At 49.8% G+C, this 14,277-nt stretch overlaps 1 protein-coding gene and 1 long non-coding RNA gene across 4 annotated transcripts in view; one reads left to right on the top strand and one right to left on the bottom strand.

Annotated features, from left to right (window-relative positions):
* The window catches only part of LOC109300554 (mitochondrial ornithine transporter 1-like), a 30,076-nt gene that overhangs the window by 9,914 nt on the left and 5,885 nt on the right, over window positions 1-14,277 (top strand). For 2 of the 3 annotated variants that reach the window (XM_019521241.1, XM_019521240.1), the window contains exons 1-5: window positions 10,307-10,952; window positions 11,752-12,010; window positions 12,293-12,433; window positions 13,040-13,212; window positions 14,116-14,274. In XM_019521241.1, the coding sequence (XP_019376786.1) occupies window positions 10,883-10,952; window positions 11,752-12,010; window positions 12,293-12,433; window positions 13,040-13,212; window positions 14,116-14,274 (802 nt within the window). In that variant the 5' untranslated portion in view covers window positions 10,307-10,882. Of the gene's footprint in view, window positions 1-10,306; window positions 10,953-11,751; window positions 12,011-12,292; window positions 12,434-13,039; window positions 13,213-14,003; window positions 14,275-14,277 lie in introns of those variants that run through there. The other variant, XM_019521238.1, reaches the window with a different exon arrangement.
* The window catches only part of LOC109300556, a 17,317-nt gene continuing 7,097 nt past the window's right edge, over window positions 4,058-14,277 (bottom strand). The window contains exons 2-3 of the long non-coding RNA XR_002098262.1: window positions 14,088-14,093; window positions 4,058-4,068 (exon numbers count right to left, since the gene is read on the bottom strand). This is a non-coding gene — a long non-coding RNA (uncharacterized LOC109300556). The remainder of the gene's footprint in view (window positions 4,069-14,087; window positions 14,094-14,277) is intronic.

Raw genomic sequence — 14,277 nt, 5'->3', positions numbered from 1 at the left:
AAGATATCAGCCAGGCTCTGCTGGAAGCCATGACCATGGAGCCATTTGTCCTGGTTGCTCCTCTGTGAGACTCAGCAAGTTCTTGAAAGGGTGAGAACAGCATACAGCTGCATCCTGCTGACATGAAGTATTAGGTCAATGTATGTACCTTATGTTGTTGGGAAGTCCAGATAAGGAACATTCCTTCCTTTTTCTATCTGCTGTGCTAGTCATCTAGGATTGGAACTTACCAATTTATAATTCTTGAGCCGCAGGATACAGAACTAGTATGCAAATAAGTATCCTTGAGCTGAGTGGCTCTCTGAGTGCCCTGCTAGAAGAGTGTTAATTCTCATATACTGTTAGCCATATGACTTTCTTATATGGGGCTTTCTGCTATCCAGCTGGTGCAAGAAAATGCTTCTCCCTACTGGGCCGCAGAGACAGCTCTCACTGATTTTTCAGCAGCCCAGTTGTATTCTTTCTGCCATCTTCCCAGTGATGGATTACTCTCATGATCAGCATATTTCATTTAACGAATCTGTGGTTCGAGCTGTTGCTCTTGCTTCTGTATCCTACACTTTGTCCTTTCTGTAGCCTTGGGTTTTACCCTGAATGGCCGCCTGTCATAGATGTCTTTCTGAGATGTCAAGGCATCCGTGCCTGTATTCCTGTCAACCTGGGCTCTCAAAAAGTTGTATACATTGTCCCAGTCTGGGGTGCTTTTTGTATGTTTCATAGTTTCATATGTGAAGAAGGATGTACTCTCATTCCCAAAGAAAATGTTGCCTGCTTTTGAGGTTTGTCAAGGCTCAACATGCAGAAACCATCCTGCCAAGAGTGGCTCCTTACCAGTACAACTAAGTGATGTCTTTCATCAAGCTACATCGGAGGCCTTTGTGCACGCACCCCTGGGGGAGGCATGTAGGGCATGTGCCCCCTGGACTGTGCTCAGGTTGAGGGTGGGCTGCCTGCTGTGGCCTCAGGGCCAGAGGCTGCACCAGCCTTGTCTCAGTGACAGGGCTGTACTCAGGGCAGGGCAGGTGGCAGAGCTGGGAAGGATGCTTGTGGTGGATTTTGGCGTGGCTCTAGCCCACCCTGTAGCCCTCCCCTCTCCCAGTGCTGCCACCGCCTGCCCCAAGCCCAGCCCTACCCCGCTGTTGGGAAGAGGCTGATACAGTCCTTGGCCCTGAGCCTGCAGCAGGCAGCCTGCCCTTGCCCTATACACAGATCTGGGGGGCACATGCCCCCCCATGTCTCCCCCAGGGGTGAGCGCAATGATGGGGAGCCCCCGCACTGCATTCCTGGCCGCGTGCATGCATGCAGCATTTATCAGTGATTATTAGGTACACCGGCCAACAAAAGCCGATTGTCAGTAATGTTAATTTTCCTTTTATTAGTGCTGACATGATATACAGCTGATGTATGTACACCTCTAGTAATTGCTGTATTTTGTATGCACTATATTCAATACAGAAAAAAAGTATTCCTTTCTGTATTCTCACCCTAAGTCCAAAAGTCTAATTTCTAAAAGTACTTCATATGCCTCAAATGTATAAATTGTTTATTCCCATCTTCTTCCTGCCATGCAGCCACTGGGGAAGAAACTGCAGGGTGGAGCCAGCCAGAAGCTGAGATCAGTACAGCATCTGCAGGAATGACTGGCAGTGCTCAAACTGCAGTCTGAGTTTTCTCTCTGAACACTCCCCTGTGCTAACCAGCTGTTTTCTTCAACTCTTTTTCCTTAGTTTCCAGCTTCTTCCTTTCCTTCGACTTTATATCTAATGTATCACCTCTAAGAGAACACCACTGAAACGATTAAAATAGTCAGATATATGTGGAATGTGTTAGCATGACATCTGCTGTATTGCATAGTTAGCTCTACTTATATGTTCTGCCTTTTTTTCCAGGCTGTACCTGTGTTATCTATTTACACTGTAAGCTCTTCAGGATAGGCACGTTCTTATTCTGTGTTGTTACAGTGCCTGGCACAGTGAGGCCCCATTCTTAGTATGCTGACTGTGGTAGTAAATCAGCCAGAGTCATGCAAGATAGCCTCTTAGAGACTAACTGGTTCAGTGGCATGATCTTTTGTAGGCAACAGCTTTATCAGATGCCATTTGAAGAGAAACTAGAGGCCACCCTGTGCTACTTCTTTCTGATTATTGCAGGCTAACATGGATTACTGTCTCTGTCTTCAGATCTAGTTATGTACAGGACCAAACCTGTCCAAGGTTTCTGAGACTTGGACAAACTTGTCCAAGGTCTCTGAGACTTTGGGTGCATACAGGGGATAGGCCATGACTGTCCAAAGGAATCAGACTGCATGTTACTGTTGCTGCGACTTGGTAGGTGTCTGAAAACCTAGCGGTAACAAAATGTGCTGAGGTAGGTCTGGGGCAGCTCCCACAGCAGCTTTCACATGATCTGCATCATGGACTGTTGCAAGCTTGTTATCTAAAACTCTATACATATTTTAAGTCACTTCCTCACTTACTGTTTGTTGAAATTAGTTTTGACCTGGCATCTGAAACTGATTCTTGCTTTAGTAAATCTGTCCTTGTCCCCTGAGCGCGTCCTTCCTTGGGATGGCACTGCTGGGCACAATCCCACAAGAAGGAGCATGCACAGGATGCTTAAAGACCTAGAAGTGCCTTGTCAGTAACTGGTATCCTTAGCATGGAGCCTCTGCATGGTCCTACTCCCTACCACATGCCCTGAATACCTGGAAGGATTGGAGGGGCAGTGGGGGCTATTCTTGCTGTGTCTTTGGAGTCTCTGAGGTAGGAGAGAGAACCAGAAAAGCTGTCCACACAGTTTGCAAAGCACTGGCCTTTTGCAAAGCAGTGGAGCATGCAAGCAGTGTTCACCAGCTTCTCTCTGCTCTGCTTTCATCTCACCATTCTGTCTTTGTAAGCCAGGCCTTACCAACCCTGCAGCATCCTTGGCTTTTAAGCATAGGTGGAGAAGAACATAGAGCCAGGAACCCAGTTATCAGGTCCCTTGAATAACATGGTATGCAGCAAACCTAATCCTAAAATCTGGAGTCCAGTGAAGAGGGGTGGGGGCAGCATTTCTTGTCACTTAACTGTATAACTATATTTCTCACTACGTCATGGCTGTTTTTTCCCTTAAGTATTTTACGAGTTGCCTTTATCAGTTTTTGTGTTTTGGTTGTGTTTTTTTGAAGCTGCGCAAGGTTACCTGCCCCATGTCACCTCTCTTTATTGACTGCATTCTTAACTTTTCAAAGAACCCTATCAGGTTATAAGGGTTATGCTGGTTCAACCCTGTTATCTCGTCCTGTATCTCACCCAGATAGTGCCATTGGTTTCCTGTGGTCCTGTATTCACCTTATGTTCCTATTCACCTAAGACAGCTGCTGTTCAAGGCTGCACCTCCTGTATCAAGGTCATGGTATGTCTGTTTCCGTTGGAGCCTTTGGCTCAATGCTACCTGTTCCTAGGGATCATGTCTCTTTGCTTAGGGGCAAGATGTTGGGGGCTAGAGAAGGAGAATAGTAGGGCCAGTTTCTCATGAAAAACATTTCTGGAGAGCTGAGGGCATGGGGATCTGTGCTTTACTCTGAGCGTGGGCGCAGCCCCCAGTTTTCTGTACTAAAAGTAATTGTGAGGGTTCCTGTAGCCACTCTGCCTAGGAGAAGGGAGTAGAGAGTCCTTGGTCCTGCCTTGAAAGAACTTCTGTCTGCCTCAGCCACAGAACTGTTGGAAAGGGTGGAATGAAACCATGGGCCGATGCATGCTGAGCTGCCTGCTAGAGAGTGAGACACAAGAGCCTGCATCAGCAAGAGGAGAAGAGGGGACAGGGAGGTATTGTCATCTCCCCAGAGAGAGGTGATCTGAGAGGAGCATGAGCCCCACATATTCCTGTTCTCTGTGCAGAGCTCTTGCTGACCGCAAAGACTGAAGAGCCATTCACTTAGCCTTATTTTTCATTATGGCATTGGAGGTGGCCGCTATTCCTTTCCCTTCCAGGCAGAGTTAGGTCCCCAAAATCCTAATCCAGATTTGCTCCACTTATTAGGTATAGGATTGCTGGTGAGGCAGCTTCTTTAAACCAGAAACACTACTGGCTTTGAGAGGAGCTTGATCAAGTTATGAACAGGATTGTATGACATTGCGAGTGCGCTAGCAGGAGTCCAGGAAACCCCATCCACTCCTGTGCTTTATACACAGTTGCCAGAAAGTTGAGCTGCAACCAGGATGCCATTTCCTACACTGCTTGTCCCTTGCCTAGGGCCTGCCTTACTAGGCCTGATCTCAGGTCCGTCTAAAACAGTGCCTGTCTCCCAACAGCAGCTAACACCAGCTGCCTTAGGGGAGAGCTAAGGACCCTGTGTAAGGCAGAGGTGGAATCATTTGCACCCATTGGGTTCTTCCTGGCCCCTATTAGAGAGTGTGTTAAGCCCTGAAGCATGATGTACACCCCGGCAGCATTTATTAGTATTAGCTCTGCTAACACTTCTTTCCACTTTTCAAATTGTGTTTGAACCCAGCGGACGTGCTGGCCTCAGTGAGTCCCACAGTTTAATCCCATGTGCAAAACTTGCACTCTCAAACCCCACTTCTAAGAGAGGCACCCTTTGGAAAATGCCAGCTCTTTAGTTTCACTAATTTTGGGGCTACAGAAAAAAATGGAGCAATTCTTTTGTTGCAAAAAAACTCAGGAAGACCATAACAGAGCAGAATGTTTTAAGCAGTCTGGATTCCTGTTTTAAGTCTCTGGGTTTATCTTGTGAATCGTGTTTATACACCCACCAGTACTAATATCATGTCCCACCTGAAAGGATTTCAAGGCATCCCGGGATGCTATGGCACCCTGGTAGAGAATCACTGCTCTTACCTGTTTTGAGTTTGCTGAACATGTTCAGTGTCGTTGAATTGCTCCTTGTGTGACGAGATGAGAGCAGGAGTTCTCCCTGCTTTCTGCATTATTTGATATATGTCTATATGATCTCTCACCTCTCTTCTTTCTACATAAACAATCTCAAGCCGTACAGCTTCTCTTCACAAGAGCTTTTTCAGGTTCCTATTCATTCTCCTCGCCCTCTTCTGAACTCCCTCTAATTCTGCAATATCTTTTCTCTGCAGTATCAGAAGGGTGGAAGATTTATCTTTCTTGTGCCCAGGATCCAGTAATAAACACAGAGGGTTTAAGTTCTTGGAACTATGTGGGATGTGTGGGGAGAAAGAGAGGCATCTTATCCATGTTGGTGGTTGCTGTGAAGTAAAAGGTAGAAGCATAAGTGTGCTGGCAGCTTTTATGCAAGAAGCCAGAAGAGCATGCTTTCCATACGCAACTGGGTAAGGAACAGTAATTGAGGCAAATCAGGAAGGCAAGAAAGGGCATCTTCTAATGCAGAGGATAAGCTGCAGACTGTGATCAAACTGATTTCCCATTCCTGAGTATTGTCCAAGTGGAGGAGTACTTCTCTGACCTGTGCAGCCTTGGAACTAAACCAACCTGGATTGGATCTGCTCACGAAGCATGTAAGGACCAGTCCTAGCTTTGGTAACACACTTTACAACCTGCAGCTCTCTCTTACTAGACATTGCAAACAGCAGCTCTGGAATCTTTGCTGCTGTTCGTTCAGGAATGTTTGTGTTCGAGTGAAATTTTACATGATTTCTGTCAAAGGAGGAGAAGATGAGACGGCTAATGCAATTATCACACTGATCTCTAACAAGAAAAGGAGTAATTATCCAAGTCAAATGTAGTGAAAGGAGAAACTGTAGGAGAAGTGCTGGGCTAGCAGAAGCAAACTAGTGTGCTTTTGCAGCACAGAATTTTGATGGATGCAAAATGGTTTCAGAAAAGTGCTGTGAATCTCTGGAGACCTCAGCTTTGTTCAGAATTTTTTTTAGTTCCTGGTCAACAAAGCACAAATGATTATGTGTTTCATGAAGAAATGGAGAAAGAACTGTTTTCTAATGTGATTAAATGAATGGTGTACTCTGACTGGGTCGGACTAGATGATCTTCTCAGGTCCCTTCCGACCCTAGAAACTATGAAACTATGACTTCATACAGTTTTCACCTTGGTCAACCCATCTCTCAGAGATTACAAAGAAACAGAGCCCAGAAAAAGGGCTAGAACAGAGGTCAGAAAACCTTTCAGATGATGAAAGATTAAAAAGATTAGGACTGATTAGCTTAGGGGGGAGACAAATGAGACTGGATTTGATGAACTATGTACAGATGATAGTTTGCAATTGTGGGGGGGGGGCGGAGTTCACTATGGCATTCTTGTCTACCTCCACAGAGCAAAATAGAAGAATGGAAAGACCATGAAATTAAAGACGACCAGTGTTGAAGAGGTGAAAGGAAATCCATTAAAAACACCGCATGGCCTTTAAAATTGCCATTGCCATATGATAGGAACTCTAACAGCTTAATAGTATTTAAAAAGGTGAAACGTTTTGTGAAAAGAACGTCCATAGATGTATAATTGTCATTGACGGTTTCTTCTGAAACATCAGGTGCTGGCAGCTGTTTTAGATGGGGCCCTGCACTAGGGAGACCGCAGGCCCATGTGAGAGTGGCAGTCCCATGGTCTTGGTTTCGCTGTGCTGAGACATGAATTGGTGCGGCACACTCGACTGTTGTGGACTGGGCTAAACCGAGTGTGCCCAACCCCCAGCGTGGACCAGATCTGGCCACGGGCTGATGTCATCCAACCTACAGGCCTCTCCCAGGCCTGAGAATCTGACAGCAGCGGAGCCAATTGCCGCTGCCCTGCTGTCCTGTTTGTGGACTTGGGGAGCCCTGTGGGTGGCTTGCTAGATTGAGCATGCAGGGCCTGATCCGGCCTGCAGACAGGCCCTGCACCTCTTAGATCCAACTGGCCACTGGCTTAAAGCGTTCCAGGAGAGAGGAAGACTGAAACATTGCTTCTTCTACTGCGTTTAGAACAGTGGTGGGTAAAATGTGGCCCAGGGGCCGGATGCAGCCCTCTAGGCCATTCTATCTGGCCCATGGGAGCCCTAAAAAATTTAGAAAATTAATATTTACCTGCCCTGGGCTGCCTGCCATACAGCCATCAATGGCTTGCCAAAACTCAGTAAGCGGCCCTCTGCCCAAAATAATTGCCTGCCCCTGGTTTAGAACCATCCCCTGTGACCCCCACAGACCTGAAGCGTGCTTTTCCTTATGGGAATGCTTAATTTAATTTTTTGGGCCTTCCTGTAGGCCATTCACTGCTAGAGCTGAGATCCCAAACTAGAGGGCCCCCTGATTTCTTCTGCTTTTACCACAGAGTTAGAGAAGGCCAGTTCCCAGCAAGCAGAGATCCACACATGCACACCTTGCTTGCCTTCATAGACACATTTAAATGTCTGTGTGTGACTGAAGGAAAAATGCCTGCACAGATGTTAGGCCTTCTGAGAGAGCCTGGGCCAGAAAGAAATTACAACTGTGATATGTCTTAGCTCAGAAATCATCCTGACTACTCGCCCGCTTCCCACTTTCCCAGCATCAGAAATCCATCTTTGGCCCGCATGGTGATTATGACTTTACCTTCAGCACCTCCGATATCAGCCATGTGACATGACCTAGTTTTGCTCTCTCCTCGTGGCTGTGCTGCTTCCTTACCTCACTTTGTAGAAATTCACCTCTTACACTGCCTCCAGAAGAGTTGCGTTTTAATCATATGGAGATTTATCCTCCTTTGAATGACTTCATGTTGGAGCCCAAAGCCACCAGAATCAGGATTCTGGCTGTAGCTTGCCCAAGGGCTCAGAGAAACAGAGTATCTTGGCTGGTCAGTACTGGAATTAGAAAATCAGAGCTGGGTCACGTGACCCAGAGGTACCCTTAACTGGTCTACGGAGGGCTGGCAAGCTGTGCGGTGCTGCTTCACCTCTTCTGCTTTGCCTGCCAACTCATGTTAAAAGAAGCCAGAAGTCTGTTAAACGCTTTCCTAATATTGCTCTTCCAATCTGCAACTTTGGAATCCCTTCTGGGGGTAGTATTTGGCTGCCAGAGGGAAGGAAAGTGGGTCCTGACTAAGGGAGCAAGCATCCACTAGATGCTAAAATGACTAGTCCACAAGCCAGTGCAAGGCTTTTCCCTGAAGTAGGACGTCTCAGGCTGAACTCCTGCATGCACAAGTGGCTTTGTCCTCCATTCCTCAGGGCGGTGAGTAGATTTTTGCAAGTTCTGCCATGTTCTTGTCTCTAGTTCCTTTGTGTTATCGATATCTGCATGCTCCTTTAATTCTGGCCGTCAACTCGTCTGGCTCCCACAGGAATTCCCAGTTGGACTGTGTAGAAGCTGGTATACTCTGGGAAGGTAAGGTAATCCAGTCTCCACATCTGCTGATCCTCATTTTGCACTTCCCTTGCTTTTTCGTAAGTGAGCTTTCTTTGATAAGCAAAGGCAGGCAGCCAGAGAGGACCACTGGGTATGTCCTGTGCTGACCCTCATTCACACCAGTGCTTCTGCAACCTCTGCTCCTTCACTGCACTTGGCAGGGTTCATCAGAGCAGTCCTTCCTGCACGTATCCACTGACGCACCACTCGCCCTATCTGTTTCTTTTGACAGCATGGTGCATTTTTTTGCTTCCTTTGCTCTAAGGCGCACACAATAAGTCAGGCTTCATATCCTCATGGAGGTTGAGGTGACAACAGTTGTACGCCTGCTGAATGCTGCCCTACAAGTCATGAACTAAAGGAGAAGGGTGTAACCCTGAAGCATTGAACTCGTAGTCAATGGGGCAGTAAGCTCCACCAGCCACTGGGCTCTGTCCACGAGCTTCTGCTTGTACATTAGCCACAGTCTAAATCTCTCCAGCTGGGCTGGGGTTATGGATGTCCCAAGGCGCTGGCACGGCCTCAGCCATTGACTTCACTGATTTGTTTTATGATTGAAATATGGCTGAGAGGGATTGAATTACTTAGAGGTAGGTATGATCCTGGAACAACTTTGCTGCTCCATTAAATGTGTCACTAGAGCAATGATTCTCAACCAGGGTGGTGGGGCATCCAGGGGTGTCTCAAGATGATTTAAAGGGTGCTTCAAGGTGTGAGGAGATAAGTGCATACTCAGGCTCTTCCTGCCTTGCCTGTGCTCTGCTCCCACTGGCTGGCCCCTGTGCAAGGAAGTAATAAGTTAGTTTTTGAAATGGGGTGCTGCTCAATTCACAGAAGTTATGGAGGGGGCCTTGAGTATATCAAGGGGTGCCTCAGATCTAAAGCGGTTGAGAACCACTGCTCTAGAGGGATACATCACAGTTGGCCCTTTCTTACCTCCCCTTGGTGTGATGCTTTGGGGGAAACTGGCTGCTGGGATATATGGTAGTTAATTTCTTATTCAGGATTGTCAGTTTCCTCTAACCCGTTCCTTCCATGTTCCCCTGTACATTGGCTCTGTGGAGAGAGAAGAGGTTTCTTTGAAGGAGCCTGAATGGTGGTGGGTAGTCTGGACTGAACAGCTGTAACCTGGAGTCAGGACTGGGCATCACAGCAGTCCAGTCTGTATCTTGAAAGTCCCCAGGGTCAGTTGTGCCTGGACGCCGAGTATATAGAAACTGCCGCATGAAACTTGCTTCTTCCAAGTTGTGAGAACATGCCCACAGGTTCTCTGAAGTGGGCTGAGGGCATCTTAGCTTGGGCTGTTTAATTAGCCCATTTAAACTGCTCCCTTTGTGAAACTTGTAGATTTTACAGATTCCAGCTGCATGTAGATGCATTGTTTTCACTGGGCCTAACGTTTGATAAAGTCAAAAGCCTGCAGGGACCAAGGGGTCTTTATACAAGTGCTAGAGCAGCAGTATGTATGGAGTCCATGTTTTTGCACCTTTTGCACTGAGTCACAGTAGGAGTTGGTTCAGAACTATATAACTGAGGAAAATCAGAGAGATTCTTTTCTAACAAGATTTAAACCTGCAAACTGTTATTTGTGGTGCTCTAACAGTGTTCCTGCTTCTCAGGGGTGGGTCAGGGCCATGGCAGGGCTCCCCTTCAGGGCATGGAGAAAAACCATTCAGAAAAAAATCTTTCCTGCTGCAGCTGAGGATGCAGCACAGGTCTGGCCTGGAGGAGTGTCACGTGTCCCAGAAGGTCTCAGTCTTGGGAGATGGGGAACGCGGCACAAATCTGTGTAAACAGAATCCGGGTTTAATGCAGTCTGGTGGAGGACCTTCCATCGTGCCCTGACCTGACAGCCCTTCCCAGTCCCCTGGCTGGCACGCTCTTCCACACCCAGAAACCCCAACACCTAGCACTGTCTTCCTGTGTCCCACACCTCAGTGCTTCCACTGTCCCAGTACCACCCCTGATCCTGGCTCACCAGCCTGCTCCAGGGAGGAGCAGTGTTGAACATGCCCTGAGCCCAGCTAGGGTGTTTCTGCCCTTGCCTGTGCTGCTGCTCTAGCCCTAATCCACCGTGGACAGAACTGAACAGGACCACTCTCCATATCTCCCGTTCCAGATCTTCACACCTGCCCAAGTGTCTCTACTCCTGACCCCAGAAATAGCCCCTTTTGCCCTGTTCCATGTGACCCCGGTCCTGCCTGTCCAGCCCAATTTGCACCCCCACAACCTTTCCCCTAGCCATTACAGCTTCCAGTTCCCTACAGCTTTTCCCAAATCTCTCTGCCCCCAGTGCCCTCCATCTCGCTGTACCCTAGTGTCTTCCCAGACCTTCCTAGTCCTGTGCCACTTACAGGTGCTGACTATTACACCTGTTATGGGGAAGCCTTTGCCTTCTGACTCCAAGGGGACCTAGGACACCAGCTACGGGGAGGGATCTACAGCAGGGTGTTCATGGTGCTCCTTTCTTCTGCTGTCTCAGACCAACCTCTCCATGCTCCATTGAGCTGCCAGTATCTTTGATTTCCAGCCTAGCTCCTGCCCCAGGGCCCAGCGTGGCCCCATTTGCTGTGATGTCCGCAGGAGAAGCCAAGTGCCACCCGCTGGTGCAGGCACTCATTCACCTCGCTGCAGGGGCAGCAGGTAAGTGTGGGCCACGGGGACCCGTCTCGGAAGGTGGGGGCGGTTAGGAGAACCACCTGGGAGCTTGTCAGGACTCCCCAGAATGGCCAGGGAAGAGCGGGAGCTCTAAGACCAGTGCACGGCCAAGCCCCAGAGAACGGACCATGAGCTGTAGGCAGCAGGGATTGAACCCGACTCCTCAGAGAGGAGGCAGGCCCAGGCTCAGGAGCAGACTGAGCTCCTCAGGTGGGATGGGGGGCGGGGACAACGGAGGCTCACACACAGGACCTGAGCACTGCGGGGTCTGGGGCCTGGCGTGTGGCCAGCACTGAGGGGCTGGGGCTGGGATGTGTTGTGTGAATGGCTGGGATTGGGCAAGTGGCTGGCGCTGAGGGGCCAGGGCTGGGATTTGTCATGTGAGGGGTTGGTATTTTGGGGCTGGGCCCTATGGTGCAAGTGACTGGCACTGAGGGGCTGGGACTGGGCCCTGTGGGATGACTGGCCAGTAGAGAGGGCTGGGATGGGTGGGTTGAGTGGGCAGCACTGAGGGGCTGGGGCTGGGCACTATGGGTTGAGTGGCTGGCACTGAGGAGCAGTGTTGCCAAGTCTCTCAAGAAAGAAAAGCAGTACTGCCTTTAAAAACAAGCCCAACCCATTTCAGGGAGGGGAGTGGGCTGGGGGGGGTGCTTATCAACCCATGACTCAAAAAATAAAAGCAACTTAAAAAACCAAGCTCAATTCTGCTTATTATAAGTGGACTCGGCAACACCGCTGAGGTGCTGGGAGTGCACGGGGAGCACTGAGGGGTGTCTCTCTGCAGGGGGTGTGGCATGCGTGGTGAGCGGGCAGCCTTTTGACACAATCAAGGTGAAGATGCAGACCTTCCCCACCATGTACCGGGGCTTCTTTGACTGCTCGATCAGGACGTACCAGCAGGAGGGGCTCCGCGGGCTGTACCAGGGGACCCTGCCAGCCCTGCTGGCCAATGTGGCAGAGAACGCCATGCTGTTTGCTTGCTACGGGTTCTGCCAGCAGCTGGTCAGGCAGCTCTTTGGCTTGGGCAGCGTGCAGGAGCTGAGGTATGGGTGTCTCCCAGGGCTCTTGGGCATGGGGTACGCTGCAGTCAGGGGTCTGTGGGGTGATGGAACAGGGGCACTCAGGTGCTGGTTGGGATGCCCCCATTTTGGGAGGTTTGTGACTTGGTTACTTCTTTGGTGAGTGGCCTTTTGCAGCGGGCAATGTGGGGCCCTGCAGTCTCCTCCTCAGTTAGGCGTGATGAAGCCCCATACCTCCTGTAGGGTGGATGCTGCAGGAGGTGAGCTCCTTCCACTATATGTGTGTCCCGTGTCCTCTCATGTCAGTGACCTGCACAGTGCGCTGGCTGGCTCCTTCTCCTCTGTCTTTTCCTCCATGGTCCTGTGTCCCACTGAGCTGGTGAAGTGCCGCATGCAGGCTTTGCATGAGATGAAAGTAACTGGGCGGGCAGCGATATCCTGTCACAGGTACAAGTCCAGCCTCCCCTGGGGAAGTGGGTGGATGTGTTTACAGACAAGTAGAGGGTCTCAGGCCCTTCTGGCTGGGAAAGCAGCAGCCAAGATGCTTCCCCTCTGCTGAATCATAGCGTGCTGAACAAAGGCAGTGCAGACGTGGCCTTTCCAAGGGTGTCTCCTGGCCAGAGCCCTGCAGCTAGCTTTCATCCTTCCTGGCCAGGCTGTAAGCACTGCGGGTCTGCATGAGACAACCTAACCCCAGCCCTTCTGGACCCTGAACAGGCAGCGTCCTCCTTTCCTGGGCATGTTGTACTGTGGCAAGGGTCACGAGTAGCTCCCATGTCGCAGCACAGAGTGCTGGTGCTGCAATTCCCTGGCTCCCTTGTTCTTCAGTCTGTTTTTTGTCCATATTTCCAAGGAATAGGTTGGGAGGACCATTTGCATGTCCATGGGAAGGGGATGGGGGGTTTGGTTTGCTTGAAGCATGTCCAGTCAGTGCTGGGCACCAGACTCATCCAGGGTTCAGAGCTACAGAGTGCCGTGCTGGGCCAGGTCGTGCGCACAGCTTGGCATTGGTGGCTTCTCTCTCAGATGGCTTGCTCTCATTCTCTCTTGCAGCTCGACCTGGGCTGTGGTGAAAGCCATTTTTCACTCCAAGGGCCTGCTGGGCTTTTTCCAGGGTCTGACCAGTACATGGCTGCGGGAGGTACCTGGCTACTTCTTCTTCTTTGGCGGCTATGAAGTCAGTAGAAGCTTCTTCACTCAGGCTGGGAAGGTCAAGGAAGATCTGGGTAAACAGCACTGGGGACGGGGGAAATAGGGAGATCTGCCCTCCAGGTGCTCTGCAGGGAATCAGGAGAGTGGAAGGAGCTGGGCCATTCGGTTGCCTTCACAAAGATGTAGTGAGCCAGTGTTAGTCCCAGTCACTGGGATCTCTGTCAAAGGGGTGAGAGGGACAAGAACATATGCTCAAGCCGTCAGCTGCAAATGATGACAGAAGCAGCAGCACCTCATGGGTTAGGACAAGAACAGCAAGGTTAGACCAAGCGGAGACCCTGGGTCCTGGAAGGGAATGCCAGATCACTTGGAGGAAGAAAGGAAGTGTCTGGAGTGACTAGTTTTTGTCACAGTCTTGGGCTCCATCCCCCTTTGTTTCTGGGTCTTTATTATTTAGAAGGTCACCCCTTGGCAGCTGGCCAGCATTTGGGGCCTTGCTCTAGGAGATGGAAAAATTAATTATGAGTTATTTCTTAGGGCAGACCCTTTTCTTACAAAGAAAGCATGCAGGTTTCTCTGGTCTGAAATCTGAACCTGTTCTCCAGCCAGCTGCCCTGTGCTCTAGGAGCTCTGCCTGGCCCCCCTGGGGCCATGCTACGAGCACTCTGCTTCTGGCTTGCACTGTTCCACTGCCCAGTGCCCCAGGGCCTGGCTTTCAGACTAGCTCAGGAAGTCCCTGCTTTTGTTCTCTTAGTTTGTTCTTGCTTGGGACCTCTCATGCAGCCCTGTGCCTTGGGTGATGGCTTCTCTTGTTTCAGCTACCTCGCTCTAACAAGATTAAATTACTGCTTCCCTTACCTTAAAGGAAAGGTTGTTTCTTGTGCAAGAGCTGGGGTGCAACTCCTGGTGACATGGGCCAGTTTCCTGGTGGATTTCTTCATCTTCACACTGAGGCCTGTCCCTCTGTTGGGTTTCAGGTCCCATCCCTCTCACAGTGAGTGGCGGGGGTGGGGGGGCCTGTTTCTGGCTGGCTGTTTATCCCATCGACTCGGTGAAGTCGCGGATCCAGGTGCTGTCCATGGCGGGGCGGCAGGATGGCTTCTTGCTCTCCTTACTGCACATTTTGAGGACAGAAGGTG

The sequence above is a fragment of the Gavialis gangeticus genome, unplaced genomic scaffold, assembly GCF_001723915.1.
Source record: "Gavialis gangeticus isolate Ggan-Ray unplaced genomic scaffold, GavGan_comp1, whole genome shotgun sequence".
In the NCBI taxonomy this organism is placed as follows: domain Eukaryota; kingdom Metazoa; phylum Chordata; order Crocodylia; family Gavialidae; genus Gavialis; species Gavialis gangeticus.
This window is presented reverse-complemented; position numbering and strand designations above follow the sequence as displayed.